The 22,952-nt window shown below is 54.0% G+C and overlaps 1 protein-coding gene across 12 annotated transcripts in view; it reads right to left on the reverse strand.

Moving 5' to 3' along the window:
• LOC105467137 (jade family PHD finger 2) overlaps nucleotides 1-22,689 on the reverse strand; it is a 58,281-nt gene extending 35,592 nt beyond the window's left edge. For 2 of the 12 annotated variants that reach the window (XM_071098440.1, XM_011716557.3), the window contains exons 1-3: nucleotides 22,574-22,689; nucleotides 10,766-10,823; nucleotides 8,593-8,687 (exon numbers count right to left, since the gene is read on the reverse strand). In XM_071098440.1, the coding sequence (XP_070954541.1) occupies nucleotides 8,593-8,687; nucleotides 10,766-10,823 (153 nt within the window). In that variant the 5' untranslated portion in view covers nucleotides 22,574-22,689. Of the gene's footprint in view, nucleotides 1-8,592; nucleotides 8,688-9,165; nucleotides 10,744-10,765; nucleotides 10,824-18,542; nucleotides 19,177-20,235; nucleotides 20,365-20,709; nucleotides 20,935-20,982; nucleotides 21,355-22,573 lie in introns of those variants that run through there. The other 10 variants (XM_011716567.3, XM_011716563.3, XM_011716558.3 and 7 more) reach the window with 9 other exon arrangements.
• Nucleotides 22,690-22,952: the final 263 nt, after the last annotated feature.

Consider the following 22,952-nt stretch of genomic DNA (forward strand, 5'->3'; position numbering starts at 1 on the left):
TACAATCTCAAGATTTGTAGCTATGATTTGGACATTTCATCCTGGGACCTTGGTTCTCTGCTTCCTTTTCTCAAGGGGGGAATTACTGTATCACAGAGTATTTCAAACTAAGAGGTACCAAGAGGAAATTTAGTTACTGAAGAGAAAAGCTCCAGCAGTTATCACGCTACAAAATATAATTACTTGTGTAATTATATATATATATGTGTGTGTGTATATATATATGTGCATATATATATATTTTTTGAGACAGAGTCTCGTTCTGTCACTCAGGCTGGAGTGCAGTGGTGCGATCTCGGCTCACTGCAACCTCTGCCTCCCAGGTTCAAGCAATTCTCCTGCCTCAGCCTCCTGAGTAGCTGGGATTACAGGCACCTGCCACCACGCCCAGCTAATTTTTATATTTTTAGTAGAGACGGTTTTCACCACCATGTTGGCCAGGCTGGTATCAAACTCCTGACCTCAAGTGATCTGCCCACCTCAGCCTCCCAAAGTGCTGGGATTACAGGCGTGAGCCACCATGCCCGGCCTATTTGTGTAACTATATTTTTAATGTCCATCTCTCCTAATAGTCAAGCTGCAAGAAGATAGGGACTCCATGTGTCCTGTTTATCACTGTGCCTGCTTTTGGCACAGTGTTTGACACACAGCAGGTACTCAAAAATGCTTGTGGAACAAAAATTAGCCAGTTATGGTGGCTTGCCTGTAGTCCCAACTACTTGGGGAGCTCAAGCGAGAGGACTGCCTGAGCCCAGGAGGTAGAGGTTGCAGTGAGCCGAGATCATGCCACTGCACTCCAGCCTGGGTGACAGGGTGAGACCCTGTCTCAAAAAACAAAACAAAACAAAACAAAAACGAAATGCTTGTGGAAAGAGTCAGTGAATGAATGAATGAATCCCAGGATTTGTATGAAGTACGACTAAAGTATAAAACTTCCTGTCCTGTCTTAGCAGGGAGAGAAGAGGCAGGAGGCTGGCAGGATTCTTCCAGGTGAAACTGAGAAACTGGTCTTGGTCACTGTCCCAAAGCCAATCACAATGGCTTTGGCCAGGACAATCTCTCCTGGATGTCTGTCTACACTAAAAGTCCCAACGTAGAGCTAGAAGTGGCCTTAGAGTTAGAAGTGGTCGCTTCCTCCTCACCCCTCAAGGAATGTTTGAAGTTCTGTACTTAAAGAGCCAACCTCATCACAATTGTTTCCTGAGCACCTCATCTCATTAGAAACAACAGCTAATAGAGAAAGGTAATTGCCGTGTTAAGGCATGTCAAGTATTATGTTAAAGTTTTACATACATTGTGGCCCCTAATTCCTATTACCCGTCTTACAGATGTGGAAACTGAGATTCAGAAAGGTGAAACCACTTGCGTGAAGTCCCCGCTGTCTAACCACAGCAATACTGCCTGCAAGACACGGAGAGCTCTTCTTTTAAAACATCTTTTCTGGGTCGGAACCTGATAAAGAGTGTCTTAGCCAAGAGCAAACTTATGCAGCTAAATTCAGTATAAATATGAGAGAAGGGCTGTAAGAATAGCTACCCCCTGCCCAGTCATGTTTCAAGCTACCACTAGGCTAAGTTCATAAGATACTTTAAAAAAAAAAAAAAAAAACCCACTCAACATCTCTTTCTTTTATTTTCATGAGGATAGCAGCACTTCCTGCTCTTAAAGAGAATTTATTACACACATTTCTTTTGCAAGACAAGTCCCAGAGGCCAGGAGGCCCTTCCAGCTGGCGGGAGCAGCGATGTTTCCAACTATAGAAGTGGATCCTGCCCCCCACCCCGGAGGAAGGCAGTGTGAGTCTCAGAAAGCAGGCGCTTAGCCTAGCGGAAGGGCTCGCCCCAACCCGCCTGCCTCACAAGGTAGCAAAGGAACTGCTGGTGGGCTGGAAACTTGGCTCAAAACCACAAGGGCAAGCACAAAACCTTTTTTTGGATTCTCCTGTTTTATCTATCAAATTATGGGCATTTTGCATTTTCCTGTACCATACACCTTCATTGTTTTACTATAGAACGGCATTTCAAACATCTGGATAACACCTCCGGCTCCTCAGGAAGGCATCTTATTTACCCTGTGGTTTGGAACCCCAACGCAGTCTGGCTACCCTTGTCTTTACCCTTCACGCAGGGTAGGAGAAGGATTCCATTTTTAAAAGCAAGGGTTAAGCTGAGAAGCTGCATCTCCACTCACAGTGTTTTCTTGGGGAGTGGGGGTGGCATTCCTTATAGAGGGACTTTCAAGTTGAGACACTGGGTCTGGGGGACACCCCCTTGCTGGTAGCAGAGGCTTCTCCCGGGCCCCTTCCCCAGGGACTAGGCACTAGGCATTGGTGAAGGGCCTCAGTGGTACACGCAACTAGGGACGTAGTAATTTGTCACCAGAGCCTATAGAGGAGCTAACAGCTGAATCCCCACTCCCACCATCCAGGCTTCTAGCTCAGGGTGGCCTGCTTTACCCGACACTCCCCACCTCCTGCCCCACTCACCTCTGGGGCTCCCTTCACCCCCCATGGCTCCATGAGCCGCAGAAGGAGTCACATCTACAGATCATCAACTCCCTGGGAGGGCCCAAGGCAGAACTCTACGATAAGGTCTCTGAGGCTCACTTGCCTGGGGTCACAGATGTCCTGGGGCAAAGCCTGGGCGTTTTGGCAAAGCCAGGCTGCACCTCCCATAACAGACCCCTTCCTGTGTAGCACCTGCATCCTGCTGACAGAGGACAAGTTCCCCAGGGACAGGGCCTGTGCTTTCTGTCCCCAGCACGGAGCTAGGCCCACTAGGTACTCTTGAGCACTTGCTGATTTTGATCAGCATCAGCAGCTCCCAGTCCAGAGACCCAGGCCTCTGCCCACTGGCTGACTTCTGGGGACTCTGACTTCCTGAAAATGCAGCTTTCTACCTCAAGACAGCCTGCCTGGGGAAACCCCCACCGCTTGCCCTGCCCTTCCGCCTGTGTCTCTGCCCAGGTCAGAGGAGGACACCACCTCAAACAGTAGCCCCCCAAAACATGCGGCTGGCCTCCAGGTCTCTCCCAGAACTGTCCTTCACACCTCTGGCAAGTCCGGGGCGGGGCAGAAATTTGTTAATCCCCCATCCCCTCTGTGAAGTTGATGGAGTGGTGGACTGCCCCCACCCACACTCCCTGACGTTGCTTAGATCTTTGAACCAGGCTGGAGAGCCTCCCTCCCTCTCCTTCAACCTAGCCATAGCTTCCACTCCCTACCCCCTCAAAAATACTCAAAGAAGCTTCCAGGGAACAACCAAGCCAGGAACTCCTGTCTTAGGCAAAGGGAAGGGAAAAGTCTATGGCAGTTGTCTTTTGTTTGTTTTGCTTTTTTTTTGTTTTTGAGACACAGTCTCACTTTGTAGCCTAGGCTGGAGTGCAGTGGTGCAATCTCGGCTCACTGCAACCTCCGCCTCCTGGTCTCAAGTGATCCTCCTGCCTTAGCCTTCTGAGTAGCTGGGATTACAGGTGTGCATCACCATGATCAGCTAAGTTTTTGTATTTTTTTGTAGAGACAGGGTTTCACCATGTTGGCCAGGCTGGTCTTGAACTCCTGACCTATGGTGATCTGCCCGCCTCGGACTCCCTATGGCAGTTGTTCTTAACCCTGGATCCCAACAGGAGTGCTTGTTAAAAAAGTACAGGTACTAGGGGGCACAGTGGCTCATGCCTGTAATCCCAACACTTTGGGAGGCCGAGGTGGGCGGATCACGAGGGCAGGAGTTCAAGACTAGCCTGACCAACAGGGTGAAACCCAGTCTCTAACAAACATACAAAAATTAGCCAGGCATGGTAGCATGCACCTGTAATTCCAGCTACTTGGGAGGCTGAGGCAGGGAAATTGCTTGAACCAAGGAGGTGGAGGTTGCAGTGAGCCGAGATCATACCACCGCACTCCAACCTGGGTGACAGAGTGAGACTCAATCTCAAAAAAAAAAAAAAGAGTACAGGTACTGGCCAGGTGCAGTGGCTGATGCCTGTAATCCTAGCACTTCCTGAGGCAGGCAGATCACTTGAGGTCAGGAGTTTGAGACCAGCCTGGCCAACATGGCAAAACCCCATCTCTACTAAAAATACAAAAATTAGCCCAGCGTGGTGGCAGATGCCTGTAGTCCCAGCTACTCGGGAAGCTGAGGCAAGAGAATCTCTTCAACGTGGGAGGTGGAGGTTTCAGTGAGCTGAGATCACACCACTGCACTCCAGCCTGGGGAAGCAAGTGAGACTCCATCTCAAAAAAAAAAAAAAAAGGGCCAGGCATGGTGGCTCATGCCTGTAATCCCAGCACTCTGGGAGGCCGAGGCAGGCAGATCACCTGAGGTTGGGAGTTCAAGACCACCCTGACCAACATGGAGAAACCCCATCTCTACTAAAAATACGAAAATTAGCTAGATGTGGTGGCACATGCCTATAATCCCAGCTACTCGGGAAGGCTGAGGCAGGAGAATTGCTTGAACCCAGGAGGCAGAGGTTGCGGTGAGCTGAGATCGCAACACTGCACTCTAGTCTGGACAACAAGAGCAAAACTCTGTCTCAAAAAAAAAAAAAAAAAAAAGTACAGGTACCTAGGGTGCTCCTCCAGACCATGTAAGTCAGAATACCTGGGATGGGGTGGTATTAAAACAATAGTCTCTGCTCTCTGACTTCCATCAGATTCTGAGATGTGTCCCACAAAGGGTTAAGCACTAACAACACTAACAATGGCTACACCATTTAGCGAACCAGGCAAGTCCAGAAACTCATTGTGCAAATTATTATACTAGCTCCCTAGGCCAGGCTCAGGACTTCAGGGCCAAAGGATAGACAGCTCTGCTGGGATGCCATAGGCAACAGAAGGCAGTAGGCTGAGTTCTCAGGGGCAGCTCCACCTTTTCCTTCTACTGCTTTAAGGAGATCCCAGCGCAGACTTCAGGCTTTGCGCACTTCCCCCAAAAATCCTAGCCCAGCCTCCCAAGAATCCCGGGGCCCATGCCTTCAGCTCTCAGCTCAGAGGCCGGCACTCACTCCCCTTTCACTCTGGCTGAGGGAGGGGCCAGCCACTGGGCAAGGGCCAGATGGGAAGCTGGGCCTCCAGGCCTTAGCCCTGTCCAGGGTCCTGACTCCTGGTCAAGCACTTTCTTCAGCCCTGAGGCACCTCACTTGGTGTAGAGTGCCCCTTGACTTGTGCCCTTAGGGTGCACTGGGAAAGGGCAGCTCCTGAGAGGTCATCACAGGGCATCCCTGCCTATCTCACCCAAACCCAACCCCAGCCCTTTCATAGGTTAGATTCATTGTGCCCACTGCCTGTGCTACGCTAAGCACTCCTGGTCCTCAAACCCCCACCCCATCACTGCCCACATTTAGAGATGAGGAGACAAGTGAACCACAGGTTCCATGGCTCTGCAGTCACCAAGAAGGGGGTTTCCACAGCACACATCACTCCATAAGTGTTCCCGCTGGGGACTCCTGCCACACTAAGCAAACCATGTGACCAGCCTGACAGCCACCCCACAGGCTTCATACTCTAGGGGACTGAGTAGATGGGGACCCCCTTCACCAGGGTATCCAAAGCCCAGGCTCAGCAGACCATAAAGGCCCCACCCAAGCCATTCACAGAAAGAGAAGAGAGCAGCCCGTGAGGAGATTTAGTGCAAACATTCTCTGCCGCCAAATCCTCGCTTTCATCTCCGCCCTCTCATGAGCCAAATAACTTGGAAGCTTTCCTTGATGGTTTCCTCTCTGCCCCAAGATAACATGGAATTTATGCCGGCCACGGCTCAACCTCGTCACTTAGGGGACCAGGAAAACCTCTCAGGCTGCTCTCCAGCCTACTGTAGGAGGAAAAGCTTGTGCTCGGCAACAGTTCAAGGGTTCTGGGCAGGGAGGACCTCATTGGCCCTTCTAGAGCCCAGGACTTGAGGTGGGGAGGTGTCTCCTAGGCAGACCTCAGAGCCTGTGGAGGCTCCTGGGCTTGGACCCAGGGCCATGTGGAGCCAGTCCCCAGCAGGGTTGGGCATCGATACTTGTACCATGGGTTTGACTATTTTTAGGTGTGGAAAGGTACAAAGGCTCTGGGCTGGAAAACCCAAGAGGCAGGGGAATTTTCTGCCCCATGCAAATTGTTCTTTCTTCTCAGCCTCCGCTGACACCTGTTTCCTCCCAGGCAGGCCCAATCCTGGGTGCAGATGGCAGCCTTGTGCCTGGGAGGTGGCCCCTCCTCCCACTGGAGATTGGAGGAAGCAGAGCAGGGGCAGAAGACTGGCTTAAGCTCCCCATGGAGTCAAAGAGATAAGCCAGCCCTAGGAGCTCCCCAAAACTTCCCCATCCCACTTCAACTTGAACAGCTATGGTAAACAGGAGATAGGTGGGATTCTCGAAAGGCAGGTTCCTCATGTCTGAAATGGGAATGACAATTCTTGCCTTCCAGGACCAGGAAGGCACATAAAGGTAGCTACTGTTTTACTACTTCAACCACAGCAACTGGGGAGTCCCTGTAGTTCTCAAGACTGGGGTGAGGCTAGGTGCAGTGGCTCACCCCTGTAATCCTGACACTTTGGGAGACCAAGGCGGGAGGATTGCCTGAACTCAGGAATTTGAGACCAGCCTGAGCAACATAGTGAGACCTTGTCTCTACTGAAAAAAAAAAGACAAAAAAAAAAAAAAATTAGCTGGGCATGGTGGTGTGCACCTGTAGTTCTAGCTACTCGGGAAGCTGAGATGGGAGAATCATTTGAGCCTGAAAGTTTGAGGCTGCAGTGAGCCATGATTGCACCACTGCACTCCATCCTGAGTGACAGAGGGAGACCCTGTCTCAAAAGAAAAAAGGAAAAAAAAAAAGACCAGGGGTGGGGAAGGTCCCAAACAACCAAGAGCCAGCAAGGCTCCCCAAGGCCCCACTTGCCTTTTGCTTCCTTGGCTGCACTTAAGTACATCCCATCCCCCTACCAAGCAGGGCTACCCCAGGAGGGCAGTCAGAGATTCAATATTGTCCCACCCCACCTCCACCTCACCCCCAGCACTGCATTCCCCTCCTCTAATGGTATTCCCAGAGAAAACACTGTCTATACCCTACCCACCATGGGGCCATGGAGGTCAGGCTTGGGGGATGGGGCATCAGGTCTCAAAGAATCCCACTCCCACCTCCCCAGGGGAGAGTCCTTGGGGAGGGCAGCTCCTGGAGGAGGCAAGGCGGAGTCCTTTTTCAGATGCAAGGATCTGCAGAAGCCCCCCTCTAAGGGCTGGCTAAAGACAGTGGAGCCAGGACTGCACCTGTGGTGAGGGAGCACAGAGGAGAGGCCAGCATGGAGCAAAGACATCCTCCCCGACCCATGCCGAGGGCCCTGCCACCAAACTCTGGGCCTTTCTGCCCTTGGCACTGTGAGCCCCAAGGATTTAAGGTCTTGGCTAAATGGCCTTGGCATCCTCACTTTCCTTATTTACAAGAGGACTGAGAAATTCTGGGCTAGTTTTAATGATTAAAAAGGAGCATCCAGCCCCAGTGTCTGGCTACTTCTTGGCTGTAGTACAGTGTCCTACTTAAGAGCCAGGATTAGCCGGGCGCAGTGGCTCAGGCCTGTGATCCCAACACTTTGGGAGGCCGAGGCAGGCAGATCACCTGAGGTCAGGAGCTCAAGACCAGCCTGGCCAACATGGTGAAACCCTGTCTCTACTAAAAGTACAAAAATTAGCAGGGTGTGGTGTGCGCACCTGTAATCCCAGCTACTCGGGAGGCTGAGGCAGGAGAAGCATTTGAACCCAGAAGGCTGAGGTTGCAGTGAGCTGAGATTGCACCACTGCACTCCAGGCTGGGGAACAGAGCGAGCCTCAGTCTCCAAAAAAAAAAAGAACCAGGATTAAGACCCTCCATCTCTCCATGCCCCTGCAGCCCCATCTGTGCCAAAGGCTTCTTCTGTGGTCAGTGCAATGAATGCCTCGTGGCATTAGCACTGAAGACCTAAAAGAAGGAGCAATAAGGCCCTAGGGTGGGAGTTTGCAGGAACCTCAGGAAGGAGGGTCCAGGTGTCCAGGAGTCTACCCACCCCCAGTGCTCTTCTCAGTTCCAGAGGCCATAAACCTCTACCTGCTGTAACAAACATCCCAGGTCAAAGTAAGGAAGGCTTCAAATGCAGATGCCTGTGAAATGGGTACAAGGAACCTATGACTAACTGGATGGCTCTGAGGACCCCATCCCTTATCCATGCGCCAGCAAATCCTTACCACTCTTGGCTTAGCCTACAAAATGTCACAAACCCTACTGCTTCTCATTCCACTGCTACCACCCAACTCTAAGCCACCACTGTTTCCCTGCTGGATGACTGCAACTCTCCCTTCTCTCACAGCAGCCAGGGAGAACTTTCACTAAAACATCAGGCTGTGTCATTACTCTGTCTGAGATCCTTGAAAGGCTTCTCCCCTTGCTCAGATCAATTGGAACACCTTCACAACAACCTGGAAGGCTGAGGGAAACTGGCCCCTACTCCCCTTCATTCCACTCGGCCACGCTGGCTTCCTCTGCACTGCCCGTGCCCTCTGCGAAGAGTGCTCTGCCCCTGTCTCCACAGGGCAGCTCACTCTCATTCCCCACGGATCTCTGGGAAGCTCGTCACTACCCACCTCGGAGGGCTTCTTTTCGTTCTGTCGGGGCCAGCCCGACTTGGTGCTGCTGGGCAGTTTGGAGCATCTTGATGCGGATGTAGATGTCGCATGACCTGCAGAGAGAGAACAGTCCATTAGGGGTCCTGGAGGGCCAGGAGCACCACCCACTCATGCCCAAGAATAGGAAGCTTCTAAGCAAAGCCCCGGCTAGAATGTTCAGGAGGGAGAAACCTCAGTGAGCACCTAGTGGACTATCCTTGCTCTGGGCCTCAGTCTCCCCACTGATGAATGGGGACATGAAGCCTCCTCTACTCGCCAACCAGAAGGGCTGCAGAAATCAAAGGCTGTTACTGGGGCTCAGTATTAGTATAATGTGTGACCCCAGACAAGTCCCTGGCCCTCTTTGGGACTGTGCTCAAAGAGAGCTGGAATAAGCCTTTCATGCCCACTCTTCACCCTGCCCCAGGTTAGGTACTGTCCCAACACTCTGGGATGATGCCGTGGGTATCCAGAGGCAGAGCAGGGCAATGGGAAGAGAGATGCTCTGAAGCAGATCCAGGCTACCAGCGGAGTCCTGACCCGGCCACTTACTAGCTTGTCACCCCAGGCAAATGATTCCATCTTGCTGAGCCTTTGTTCTGTAAAATGGGGGCAAGAGAACACCTATCTTCAAAGGGCTGTTGTGAGGAATAAGTGATATCATGCCTGTAAAGTCTTAGCACAGTCCCAGGCACACAGTGATTCCTTAGTAAACATTAACTATAATTATTAGGGTCTAAGGCCCTTGCTGGATGACAGGGCTGTGGCCTCCACCCCTATGAATCAAAGGAGCAGCAAGATATAGGGAGACACTATGGTTTTGGCTGAATAGGAGTAGCAGCCATGGGTGGGCACAGTGGAGGGGGCTGGTGGGGAGCCTTGCAAGTACCTGGCCCTCTCAAAGGGTTCCTCTGCCTGCAATAAAGTTAGAAATGGAGGATGTGGTTTTTGGTTCTACTGAGCCAAGCCACAGGCAGCATGTTGTAGCCACAAAAGGCCAGATGCTGTGATCTCCTGCTGTAGGGAAGAAGGGCTGGCCAGGTGGGATGCCAGAGCCAAGCTGAGCAAACAGAGCCTAAAGGACAACAGATGAGACCTGGAGGTAGGGACAGGGCTGAGACCTCCTTGGTCATCCTAGTGGATCTACCCTTAGGCTTAGGCTTTTGGGGGGCTGTGGAACTCTGGGAGCTAGGAGGGGCCTTGGCAAGCCCCCTAATCTCACTTGCTCCTAAGTGTGAAGAAACAGGTCTAAAGTTGCACAGCTCCAAGCCCAGCCTCCTTGGCAGGTCAGCCTCTTCCTTAGCCTGGGCCTCCAGCAAGGCAATCATTGCTAGATGAGATCTTCCCGGCAGCACAACCCTCCTACCCACAGCAGATGGAACTCCTTACTCCAACAGGCACAGGCAGGCCTGGCTTTCTGGGCACCTGGGAAGAGCTGCCTTATGACCTAGTACCAGAGCCCTCACTTTGCATAAACCTCCCTTCTCTTCTCCAAATTTCAGGGGAGGCTCCCTAAACTTCTTCTGCTGCTTGATAATGCATTCCACACACCCCTACCCGCAACCATCACATCCAACTGACACGCCAATCCACACACAAGTCTACCTCTGGGATTCTATTGCCAAGATTCTATGAAGGTTGGGTATCTTCATTGATTTGTTCAGCAAACATTTACTGAGCATCTACTATATGCCAGATCATAGCTGGGGATATAGTGGTAAGCAAGACAAGAGACCTCTTATCAAGGAGCTTACCACTGATTGGGAAATGGTACTTATCCAGTAAGTATGATAAAAGGTGACTGGGTTTGTATCTGTTGTATACAGACTTTCTATACGGGCCTTGACTTACTATATAGAGAAGCCCAGAGGGGAGCCGATCTGTTCCAACCAGAGCAAAACAAATGGAGCTGGCACCTAGAGGGTAAGGGGGAGTACAGCTGGGAGAACAAGGCCCTGGAGGTCACGGAAGGTGCAGGGACTTTTTTAGAAGTGGAGGGGCAGGAGTGGAGAAACCTGACTTGATTTATGCTTTCAGCAACATGCCTCTTAGTGAAATTAAGACCAGAGGGCAGCCTCCTCCCACCTGGGCCTGTGGGCCTGATCACTATTCAAATGCTTTCGCTGTAGGAGCCCAAATTGGAAGGCCTTACTGTCAGTGGTGTCAGAGTTGTCACTGCTGATGGAGTATTTTCGCCTCTTCTCTTCCATCTGCAACAAAAGGCAAGCCCATTATACTCACGGATGGCTTGGGAAATCCTCAGCCTCTCAGAAAATCACCCCATAACCTACCTCCCCCACTTATTCCACTGCAGAAAGATCAGAATAAAGCCCTGCCCTAGCCTTCTTCTCTGCCAGCACCACCCTCTTCCACCCATCCACAGAGGCCCTGGGATTCTAAAAGGCTGCATCTCCCATCTCCTGAGCCCAGAGCCCTCGGTTAAGCAAGGGTCTAACCAAAGCTGTTGTAGAGGGAGAGGACATGGGGGTGTCAGCAAGCACAAGCTGAATAGTGACCATGACCTGCCCAGTCCCAGCTGCCACCCAAGGACACTCAGGCCCACCACTGCAAAGGCCTCCTGAGCCACAAGTCCTCTAGGGATGGAAGAGGGTAGAGGACAGGAAACAAGACTGATTCTTCCAGGAGGACCGTGCTATCGGAAGTTAGGGACAAGCCAACGCAGACAAAACTGAGGGCCTAGTCCTGTGAGTGGTGGTCAGCAGTGTACAGAAGCGGGGAGAGGTGGGGGACACTCCAGGATGGGTCCCCGAGACACATCAGGCCCAGGGTGACTGGTCCTGGGTTGGACTACCCTGCCCTCCTACTCCCCATCACCCTTCCCAGATAAAAGTACAAATAAACTCTACCTCAACTGCAACATCTAACTTCACAGTATTAAGGACAGCTCTCACATAGGGGCCTCATACTGAGCTCACACGGAGTCTTCCCTTATCCACACCATCTCCTGTTCCTAACCAGGTGAGCTGTGAGCTCCATTTATAAGTAAGGCCAGCACCCTGTCCTGCTGGTAAGTGGCTGAGATGGGACTGAATCCATAAGGTCTGATCCCCAGGCGCATGCTGAGCTGCCTTTGTACCCTCCATCAGCTCCTGGCTGCTGGAAGTGTTTTCCCACCACTGTTTCCTATAATCCTCATGGGTCCCAGGTGGCAGAGCCTGCTCTCATCCCCTCAGAGGGGAGCACAGCAGGTGGTGCGTTAACCTGCTCTGGGTCTTACAGCTCGCCTGTGGCTGAGTCCTAATGTGAGAACACGTCGGGGGCTCAGGGTTCAGAGCACGCCCCCCTATGTTCCCTGACTGACTCCCCACAGCAAAGGATAGGGAGGAGTCTGTGTCAGTAGAGAGAAAGCCCCATTGCCCAGCCCATCTGCACCTAACTCCCGCTGCCCCCAATCCCAGTCCATTCCTGCTGAGCCTTGGGATGCCACCACCTTACGGCAGCCCTGCAGAGACTAGGGAGCATCTGCTCTCGAAGGTGGGTTTGAACACCCACATCTCTCAGCTGACCAGGATGGCCCTCCTGCCTTGGACTTGATCTTAGCTGGGCGTTTCTCTCTACCCCAGTGCCCACCACCAGCAGGATCAGGATGGCAGGAAGACTCACTGAGGTGGCTGCTTGCCACCCAGCTTCAAAGGTGCCAGTAAAGGGCCCTCCAGAGGCCGAGGTTCCAAGGGACACTGGTGGTTCAAGCAGCACAAGGGCAGGAACAAGGATGACTAAGACTGCTAAGCACTCATGGTAGCAGGAGGGGGTCCACAGGGACCTCAATGAGTCCTTAGAGCAGCCCTTCGTTACACGCATATACCATGGCTGCTTCCCTTTCGCAGAGGAGGAAACTGAAGCTCAGAGGTTAAGTGACCTGCCCAAGATGTCAATGACTGTATTTGATTCAGGAGACCGTGCTCTTGACCTTCTGATTACTCTGCCTCTGTGCAGTGGAGTACAGACGCCCAGCAACCCACAGCTGCCACCCTCACTGCCTTCCAGAGTCTGCGTGTCGAGGGCATGACACCTGTAATCCCAGCTCTTTGGGAGGCCAGGGCTGGAGGATCTCTTGAGCCCAGGAGATCGAGACCAGCCTGGGCAACGTAGTGGGACCCGTCTCTACAAAAAATTTAAAAATTAGCCAGTTGTGGTGGCACATACCTAAGGACCTAGCTATGCAAGAGGCTGAGTTGAGAGGATAGCTTGAGTCAGGGAGGTCAAGGCTGAGGTGAGCCATGATCGTGCCACTGCACTCCAGCCTTGGTGACAGAGTGAGACCCTATCTCAAAAAAAAAAAAAAGAGTGTGTGACAAAAGCTGACTGGCAGAATCCTGACTCCTGATACTAGCCTACGTCTTCCTCAGCTCAGCCCAGCTCAGTGCAACCCAGCTTTGTCCTGACATTGGTGGGTGGAGTGGGGGGGAGGTGCTAAAAGTGCACCCACCCATTTTCTCTTATAATCCTGTATGCGAATTCCATTTCTCTTCATTTCCTGCAAAGAAGGCACTTCCGAGCCAGCATCTCCCACAGCATTAAAAGCAGGAGTTGTAGATTCAGGGGTGATGGGTTCAAATCCTAGCTCCTCTCCTCATAGACCAGGGACCTTGGGAAAGACTTTCCTCCCAGAGGACATAAACTGGAACTGGCTTTTTACACAAATGTCCTGAATTTAAAATGTTGGCAACTGAGTCAGAATTTTTACAACACTTTGAAAAGGCCAAACTAAACACATCTGTGGGCCAGAATCAGCTGGTGGGAATAAATAAGAACAGCATAAAGCCCTCAGCACAGTGGCTAGTTATCCATATGGGTGCCAGTTAGTAACACCATGGCAGCCTTGGACCAGGTCGGAGAGTCCTGGAGGAAGGGCTCCTAGAAAAGAGGCAGTGACCCTACACAGTAAGGAAGGTGCCCTAGAAAGGACTCCTTGACTGCCCAGGGACCAACAGGTGAATGTCAGCATGCGGACCTACACCCCGCACCGAGCCAATTCCCCATCCAACCCTGTCCTCCACGAAACACCCCAGAGTGCCTAGGGATTATTCTGGGTCAGGGTTGTCCCATGGGAGGCTATTATTAGGGAGCAGATTCTGTGGTGGCTTAATTGTTGTAATAACTAGGCTTGAGAGGGAAGCCACTGTTTTGTGAGTGCAGCTTCTTTCCTTTAAACCAAGTCTTCCAAAGGCCTCCCTGCTCCGGCGAGCTCCCACTGTCACAGTGGCTAACGAGGCCTGGGACCGCACTGTGCCAGTTTTTTGCCCCGTGGATCACCCTCCTTGCAAACTCAGCAAGAGGGACAGGGAAGACTCCTTTCCCAAAGCTGAAATCCAGGACTGCAAACACACGTGGGGGTGGAGGTGCTGAGATGTGATCTTGACCTCTGGTTTTTCCTCTCCCACCGGCTTCCCCCATCTCCCCCAAAGCAAGGTCTGCTGTGGGAGATTTCAGTGTCACCAGGCACTTGCTTTCGAGGACAGAAAGTGCTCCTGAAATCCTATCTATAAAGGAGACTCTAGGAAAGAAAGGATCTCCTTTTCCTGCCATTTGCACTAGTCTATTGGCACCTCTCATGCAACCCCCAGCATGGAGACACATGTAGGAAGCTCCCCTTCAAAGTGTGGGTGTCGCAGAGTCCCCTCAATGAAGCAGAAGCCCACAGCCCCTCTGTGCATCCTCGGCCCCCCCAAGTCCGCTGGGCTCTGCCTCCGGAACACACCCACTTTCTTCCTACTGCCGCCACACACTGGCCCAGCCCACCTCATCTCTTGCCTGAACCACTTGTTCGTCTCCCAGCTTCCACTCGCAATTCACCCATGTCCAGGCTCCACACAGCTGCCAGAGTGATGTTTAAAAAGCGTAAATCAGTCCGGGTGTGGTGACTCACACCTGTAATCCCAGCACTTAGGGAGGCCAAAGCAGGCGGATCACTTGAGCCTAGGAGTTCAAGATCAGTCTGGGCAATATGGCAAATCCCCGACTCTACAAAAAATACAAAAGTTAGCTGGGCATGGTGGCGTGTGCCTGTGATCCCAGCTACTGAAGGGGCTGAAGTGGAAGCCAGGAGGTTGAGGTTGCAGTGAGCTGTGATTATGCTACTGCACTCCAGCCTGGGTGACAGAGTGACACCCTGTCTCAAAAAAAAAAAAAACAGAAAAAAAAAAAAAAAAAGCTGGGCGCGGTGGCTCATCCTTGTATTCCCAGCACTTTGGGAGACCGAAGCGGGCGGATCACTTGAGAGGTCAGGAGTTCAAGACCAGCCTGGCCAATGTCTCTACTAAACATTGTAGAAACCCCGTCTCTACTAAAAATACAAAAATTAACCAGGCATAGTGGCGGGAGCCTGTAATCTCAGCTACTCTGGAGGCTGAGGCAAGAGAATTGCTTGAACCTGGGAGACAGAGGTTGCAATGAGCTGAGATTGTGCCATTGCCCTCCAGCCTGGACAACAGAGTGGGACTCTGTCTCAAAAAAAAAGGTATAAATCAGAAGCTGGGCATGGTGATACGCGCCTATAATTCCAGCTACTTGGGAGGTGGAGGCAGGAGGATCACTTGGGCCCAGGAGTTCAAGGCAAGCCAAGGCAACACAACAAGACCCCATCTCTAAAAAAAATTAGAACAAAATAAAAATTTTAGAAGGTACAAATCAGATCACATCATGCCCCTACTGAAAATCTTTCAAAGGCTTCATAGGTCAAAGGACAAATCCTAAGCTCCTGACCACAAGATCCTACACAGTCTGGCCCCCGCCAGCTGGACAACTTCATATTCACCACCATCCCTTTCCTCACCACCTTGTAGCCATGCTGGGCTCCTTTCATTCCCTTGAAGAAGCCAAAGATTCCATACTTCGAGACCTGTGCACATGCTGTACTCCACTCTGCCTGGAATATTCTACTATGTGGTCTATGCACGTCTGACTTTTCAACCTTCAGGTTTAAGCTTCAGTGTGGCCCATGTCAGTCTATGCTCATCAGAGTATCTGAAGAAATTCACCACCCAGTTTCCACGGAACACCCATCCCAGCGGTGCTTGTTGAGCTACTTGTTGCATGTCATTCTCCTTGGGAATGTATATTCCATGAAGAGTAAGGAGCATTCCATCTAGACTCCGGCCAGGACCCCAGAGACATACTAGGGAGTGCTGAGTGTGCTCTCGCTCCCTCCCCCAAGAAGTGTTGGGACCACACAGTCCAGCTGGCCTGCCTGTGGCTTGCAGGAACAAACACCCTAGCCCAAGATTTCGCCCTTGTTTTCACAGCCTGCCTTCCCCGTCTTAACCTCACACATTTTCCAGGAGGCTTTATTTGGTTGGGCTCCTGGCTAATGATCAATGTCAACTCAGTAATAGGGCAGCAATTTGGTGGCAGATGTTTTCTTGGCAGCACTAGTGATTGGTCTTAGTAGGGGCCTCAGGTCTGGACTTAAAACACCAATGCCCAATGCCAGCCCCCTTTAAAGACCTCTCTGCAAATAAACTCAAATAAACACCCTGGGCCTCCATTAACGCCCTTCCAGCTGACCCTGGGAACAGTGGGCCTTTCAGGCCTGCCACTACAGCCACTCCCTGGGCAGTTAAAACACCCCAACCTGGCCTCCAGCCTCTCCTCTCCAGGGGCCACCAGGCCTGGCCTGCCCGCCACCACACAGCAGGATTTCGTCCTCCTCCTTAAAAAAAGGGGAAAAAAGGGCTTTCAAGCAGGCAATTTACCATTCCAGACACAATCTTTCAAAGAGAAACAAAAACTCTCCCTGTCTGAGGCAGACCACTAAGGCGTGTGTGTAATAAGATGCTAATACAATTTAATGATATTTCGGCTGGAAAACCTGTCCTCAGAGCCTCCTTGTGTTGCGAAGGCCAGACATTCAGAAAACAAGAGCTGCACACTCTTAAACCGCTTTAAACAGGGGTCACAGCCCCACTCTTTCCTATCTCTCATTAACTTTAATGCCTTCTCAGGGACAGTAATTGCAGTTACAAAAATGATTTTGTACACAGAGTAGAGGGCTGCTGCCTGGGATCCTCCAGTCGGCTTCCTGGACCTGCTTCTCCAAGTCTAGAGGAGCCTGAACCCTCCTCCAACACCCGCCACTGCCTGTCTGCAACTTCAAGTGTCCCAGAGGGGACCCAGCTCCCCTTGAAGACGCTGCCCACACCCACCCTCCAGACCAGTTCTGGGGACGTACCGAGGGGACAGGATGGTGGGAGAATGAAAAGGCTCTGTCTACTTTGTTCTTCAGAACCTTCTCACCCTACTCTTTGCCCCAGAAAGGGCAGAGCTCTGTCCACTCGCTCCCATATCGGCTGCACATTGGCACCTGCAGGATCCTTCTGATCCCTTCTGCAGAGAAGGGAGCTGGTTCTCTGGCCTAGCCTAAAGGTGAGAGATCAAAGGTCAAAGCTGCATCAGGGCCCTCCCCAGATATAATAAGGATGACTAATACTAATCACATGCTTATCGCATGCCTGCTTTGGGCTTAGTCTTTTTTAGGTAATCACTTATTCTATACATCCACCATAAGATAGGTACTGTTAGGCCGGGCGCGGTGGCTCAAGCCTGTAATCCCAGCACTTTGGGAGGCCGAGACGGGCGGATCACGAGGTCAGGAGATCGAGACCATCCTGGCTAATATGGTGAAACCCCGTCTCTACTAAAAATACAAAAAACTAGCCGGGCGAGGTGGTGGGCGCCTGTAGTCCCAGCTACTCGGGAGGCTGAGGCAGGAGAATGGCGTAAACCCGGGAGGCGGAGCTTGCAGTGAGCTGAGATCCGGCCACTGCACTCCAGCCTGGGCGACAAAGCCAGACTCCGTCTCAAAAAAAAAAAAAAAAAAAAAAAAAAAAAAGATAGGTACTGTTATTAATCTCATTTGCAGAAAGTGCTCCTTGTAACAGAAGGAACCGAGGTATAGAGCCATTATGATAGTTGGTAACTGTCCTGCACAGCCAGGATTCAAATCTAGACTGTCTGACTCCAGAATGTGTACCCCATCCCCAGTGGGCTAAAGTGCACAGGCCTACAAGTTCCAGGGTGTGGGTATTCCAGATTCCTATGGGCTGTCTGAAAGGAGCTTTGAGCGGACCTATAATTGTAAGCTTTTGAGCCACATGGTAAGGGTCCTATCTGGAGGACAGGGCAAGCCAACGGTATCCCGCTCCCCAACTCTGACCTAAAGGGAGAACTGGGAGGTCCCAAAGAGCCTGCTGCATGTGCTATGAAGAATTTGGACTAGAAGCCTCTCACCTGTGTCGTGAGCATAAGACAAGTGCCTTCCTGTTAAGAGGAACACTAGGTTAGAGCCAGAATACGCTGCCTCCCACCCTCAGCGATTTGGGGGTCAGTGTCCAAGGCCCAGCTTCAATATTCTGTGGTGCATCTAGGGCCTGGGGACTGACAGTCCCACCTCACCAGTCAATGAAAGCTAAGTGGAGATTTCTGACAACCTCTTGGACTACTGTTACTGGCTCTTTAGCCAGGCAATTTAGGGAAAGGAAAAGCATTTTGGATGGGAAAACATTCTGGAAACATTTGCTGCATCCTGAGCCCAAACAACTCTATCCTTAAACACTTCATCTCCAAAAGTGCTGGGGGGACCCTTGGCCAAACAGTTTCAAAACCAACATTCACTGCAAGTCCTGCTGCCTGGGGCGAGGACTTCCCTCTGTGAGGCATTTGCTGCAGAACCAAATGCTTTTCCACTCAAAACAACAGCCAACAGCACTTGGGACAACCTAGTGGGCTCCAGATCAAACAAACATCCCTTTTTTCCCCTACCATGCAAACTTGCTCAATAAATTATTCGCCCACTTCGGATCAAAGCCTGTTTTTGCAGCCTGTGACCCAAAAAGCAAATAGCATCTCTTAAACATGAAAGCCCTCCTCCCTGCCTGGGTCAGCTTTATTACTCATTCCTTCCCCCTTACAGTTATTCTGTTGTTATTTTCCTCCTCTGCTTGTTAGATGGCTCTGCGAGTCCCAACCCGTCTAAGGAAGATGGGACAAGACGGATGGTGCGTTCATCCGGGGCCCTAAGGTGAGAAAGAAAGTCAGAGTAGGGGAGAAGCCTGGGAACCCAGGAAACAAAGCCAGGCCCGGTTGGCAGCTCCATGCTCAGTCCTTTTGCCAAATGTCCTACTGGGAATTTTACCAGTGAAGGCAGGGAGTTAATGCCACTCCGAGAGGAGGGGCCAGGCGGCTCTACCACCTCCCAGACCCAGGACTCAGTTTGCAGACATAAATGTTCAGGGGGCGTCCGGACGGCTTGTCTGGGATCAGAGCTCAAGGGTCCTCCTTCCAACAAAGGCATGGCAGCAGGTCCCACTCAGCCCCTTCCTAGCTGCTTTGGAACCGCTCTGAATGGAAACATGACACCTCTCGATGACCCCCTACAAACTCTGACCAGGGATAAAACTTTGTGCCTCAGGATCCTGCAGAAGATGAGCCAGGGGTGCTAGACGCAGTGGCGAGGTTTGGAAATCTGCAGACCAGAATCGCCGGCCGCAGTGTGCCTTCGGCATAGGGCAAAGACACCCAGTGACCCTTCACCTCCCCCAGCCTCCAGCAAGAGGCCAGCAGCCAAGCTGGTAAAAAAGTGCCCAGGCCAGCGGCAGCAGCTGAGGGGATTGGGAGGAGAGTTGCGCGCGCCTCCAGCCCGCCCCTGGAGGCAGTCCGCGGGACCGCAGGCTGGAGGCGCGCCGGCGTGATTCCGACCGCGGGAGCCGGGAGGAGGAGCCGGAGGAGGCTGCAGGGGGCTCCGGCCCAGGCGAAGGAAGGGCAAGAGGCTGTTCGGACCGGGGGCGGCGCCGGGAGGTGGGTGGGCTTGACACCCAGGTCGGGGGAGGGGTTTAAGAGACGCCGGGAAGGGCAGCCGAGCCCTGGGGCGGGTGGGGTGGGTAGCTGTGTGTAGTAGGGGACAGGGCAGGGCCTCTGGAAGCTACAGTGAAGCCTTCCTGGCTGTCTCGCAGGCATCCCCATCCTCCGGCAGAACAGCTGCGAATCGCCAAGTTGACCCCTCATCCCTTCGCCGAGAGGAGAGGGTGTCTCAGGACCCAGGGATGGGCGGGAAGAAACCATGGGGAGCCACAAGTCTGCACCCAGGCGGGGAAGAGGCGGGCGGGCGCCGCTCCGCAGGCGCAGGCGAGTGGGTGGGAAGAAGGGAGGGAGAGGGAGGAAGGAGGTGAGGCCGGGAAGATGCCACTGCCGGGGGCGGGGCGGGGCCGGGGATCCGGCAGAGGGACTGCAGCAGCGCTTGGTGGGGGCGGGGGCTGCAATGTCACTCATTTGAGAGTCAGGTGTATGCGTCCCAAACGGGGTCCGCCACAAGCCGGCATCTTCCTGGTACCACCCAGGGTGCAGGGCCCGAGGCAGAGGGCAGGGGACTGCGGATCCGTCCCTGAAGCGGGACGCGAACCGGCTGAGTTGGGAGAAGGTAAACAAGGGCCACGCCCCCTGCCGTCGCCCCGCGGGCGCGCACCCGCCGCTCCGGCCGCCGCCGGTACATTTCCACTCTCCCAGCGCCTCTCCCCAGCTGGACTCCCGCGCGGCCCCGGAGGTGGAGGCTGCCCCCGACCCCAGTCCTCACCCCTGGCGCCGAGGCTCCGCACCCTCCACACTCACCTGTAAAGGGTGTCCCCCGCCCCTCCAAAAAAAACTGTCTAATTTGTGCAGAGCCTCCAACCCCAGGAGCCGAGCATGCTGCCCCCGCGTGCAGCACCCGCGTGCACCGGGCCCGGAGAGGGGGCGACAGGGCGGAGGCGGTGGCCCCCGGAAGGTGTCTGGGACCGGACCGGCTGCACGTGAGCCCAGCGCGAGGTCATGTGCACCGGCTCAGCCCGGTTCGGCGCCCGGACGTGCTGCGTATCAACAAAATGAAACTCGGGGAGACAGGAGGGCAGAGAGCTCCAGGTTCTCAGAGCCCCCGCCCCGGCTGCTCGACCTCCCCACCGTACCCATCTCCCGCCGCAGCCCCTACGCCCGACCGGAGCCCGCGGGGCAAGTTGCAGCCCTGACGCGCCCCCGCCCGCCCGCGCCCCCTCGCCGGCCCGGGGGCGCTTTGCCGCAGTCATTAATAAAGAAGGTCGCCAAGCTCACCCTTCCAAAAGTTGTTGTTGCATGCGCCCCTCTCAGCCTCCCCGCACTGTACTCTTTAAAACACGACTGACCAACATGCGCAATCTCTCTCCCCTGTGCTGTGCATCCCCCCCCCCCGCGCTGGCTTCCTAGAACAGGCAGCCAGCAGGAGAGAGAGGGAGCGAGCGAGCAAGAGAGAGCGAGGGAGCGAAGAGCGCTGGCAGATCTGTTGCAAAAACACCAAATAACGTCGTGGAGATGCGCAGGGCCCATCCGCCGGGGGCTGGATCTTACCTTGCTTCGCGGTGCCCCCCTGACTGGCGCTGCCCTCGGCTACGCGCCGCTGCAGGGACCGGCGCGGGAAGGATGCTCCCGAAGCCGGGAGCTCCTGGGGCCGGCGCGGGAGGGCGGGGGGCGCGCATCCATCCGGGGTCGCGGCGAGGGAGGCGGCCGGGCCCGCGGCGTCCCCGGCCCCACGCCCCCCGCCGGGGACTGTCGGCCCGCCGGACCTGAGCCGGTGCCGCTAGGAGTGGGCGCAAAGTAACTCCATGGACGCTACTCACCCCCCCAAAAAATAGCCTCCAACTGCGATGGCCGCGGTCGGCACCATTCACCAACCCCCTGTGTATGTTTCTGTTTCTTTTTAAACCAAGACTTCCTTGTGATCTCTTTAGAAAAAAAAAAAAATGTGTTGGGGTGGGGGTGGGGTGGGGGCGGGCAGGAGGAGCGAGGGAGGGGGAGTAGCCACTTTTTTCTTATTCACTCGGATCTCCGTTCCCGACACCCCCGTCGCCGCCCCCCACCCCCCCCCGCCCAGTTGTTTGGCTCCGGCGGGGAGTCCAGGTAGCGTTGCGGGCCCCGTGGGGGGAGGGTGCCCTGCCTCACCGCCCCCACCACCACGCCTGCCGGCACCCTGGGCCCGGACTCCCTATGGACTCTGGGGCGCCCCCAGCCCGCCCTGTCCCCAGGGCCGGGCCCGAGCGGCGGCTGCGCCCGTGCAAGTCCCATCAGGTCTGCTCACACTTCACACACTCACACACATACCCCGCCCCTCCACTCTTTCACTCACACTTTCTGCTCACACCCCGCCCCCTACGCGCCCCAGACCCGGGCGGCGCCCCCCGCAACCTTAAAAAAAAAAAAAAAAAGCAAGCTTATACTTAAAAAAATCTTTTGGCGCCATATTAATGACGTACTTAAAATTTGCCATTTCTCCCTGCGTCAAAAAGACGTTTCTTTGCAAATAACAGCCTGGAGGCGACACTCGCGGAGGGAACGAGGTTTGCACTGAGCACCCCGCCCCCCGGGGCCCTCCAGCGCTGGAAGACCCTCGCCCTAGGCCCTGCTTCTGAATCGCTGGTTTTAAAATGCGAATCGAATAAATCGCGTGGCGTTTTGCAGCGCCAGAAGTGAGCAGAAAGTGCTGGCAGGAGGGGAGTGGAGGGGCGCACGCTAGTCTTGGGGAGGGGGCGCGGCCCTCCTCCCCGCACCCACTCCAAATGGAAAACTAACATTCCGGGCGGGGGAACTTGAAATTGTAGGCGACCTCAAGAAAAGAGGGGCGGTCCGTAGAGAGGGTCCCCATTGGGCTCGTCGCCCCCTCCCCCCTCCCGAGTGCCTCCTGGCGCCTAGCGCTGCCCCGCATTTCCGGGGGGTGGAGAAGGCAGTGATGGGTGGGTGGGTGGCTGGTTGCACATCCTGGCCCCAGTAGGATTTTGCCCCGGGGCGACCCCTTCCTCTTTGCTCTTCCTTCCCATTACCCCGAAAGGGTTAAAAACCGAGGGGTAACTTCCAAAGGCTGGCACATGGCGAGGAAGCGGGGCGCCCCTCTCCCCACCCTTCGTCTCCTCGCCCCTCCTCCTCCGGCTCCACTTCCCGACTTGACCTTGTGGTGCACAAACAGTGCGCTCGGATCCTCGCAGTTTCTGGAAGAAGAGCCTGCGCTCGCCAGGCGGGCGGGCTCTCGGGCTGCTAGCCGGCGGTGGCGGGGCCTTGGGTCTGTTCCCGGAGCCGCGGGCCACACCCACCCAACCCGCTGCGCCCGCCGAGCTCACCTTCTCTCGAGGAAGGAGAAGGACTGGCCTCCTGGTCGGGGAGGAATCGGGGGTCAGGCTTCAACCTCCTCGGAATGCCTCTGACTGGGGAGGGGGTGGTGTGGCCTCGGGAGGAGGTTGTGGGGAGCCTGGCCCAACATCCCCAAAGCATCGTGGCCAACTTTTTCTTCCCCCTCATGCTCGGCTGCCCCTCAAAGATTATCCAATAAT

Source organism: Macaca nemestrina, chromosome 6, assembly GCF_043159975.1.
Source record: "Macaca nemestrina isolate mMacNem1 chromosome 6, mMacNem.hap1, whole genome shotgun sequence".
Classification (NCBI taxonomy): domain Eukaryota; kingdom Metazoa; phylum Chordata; class Mammalia; order Primates; family Cercopithecidae; genus Macaca; species Macaca nemestrina.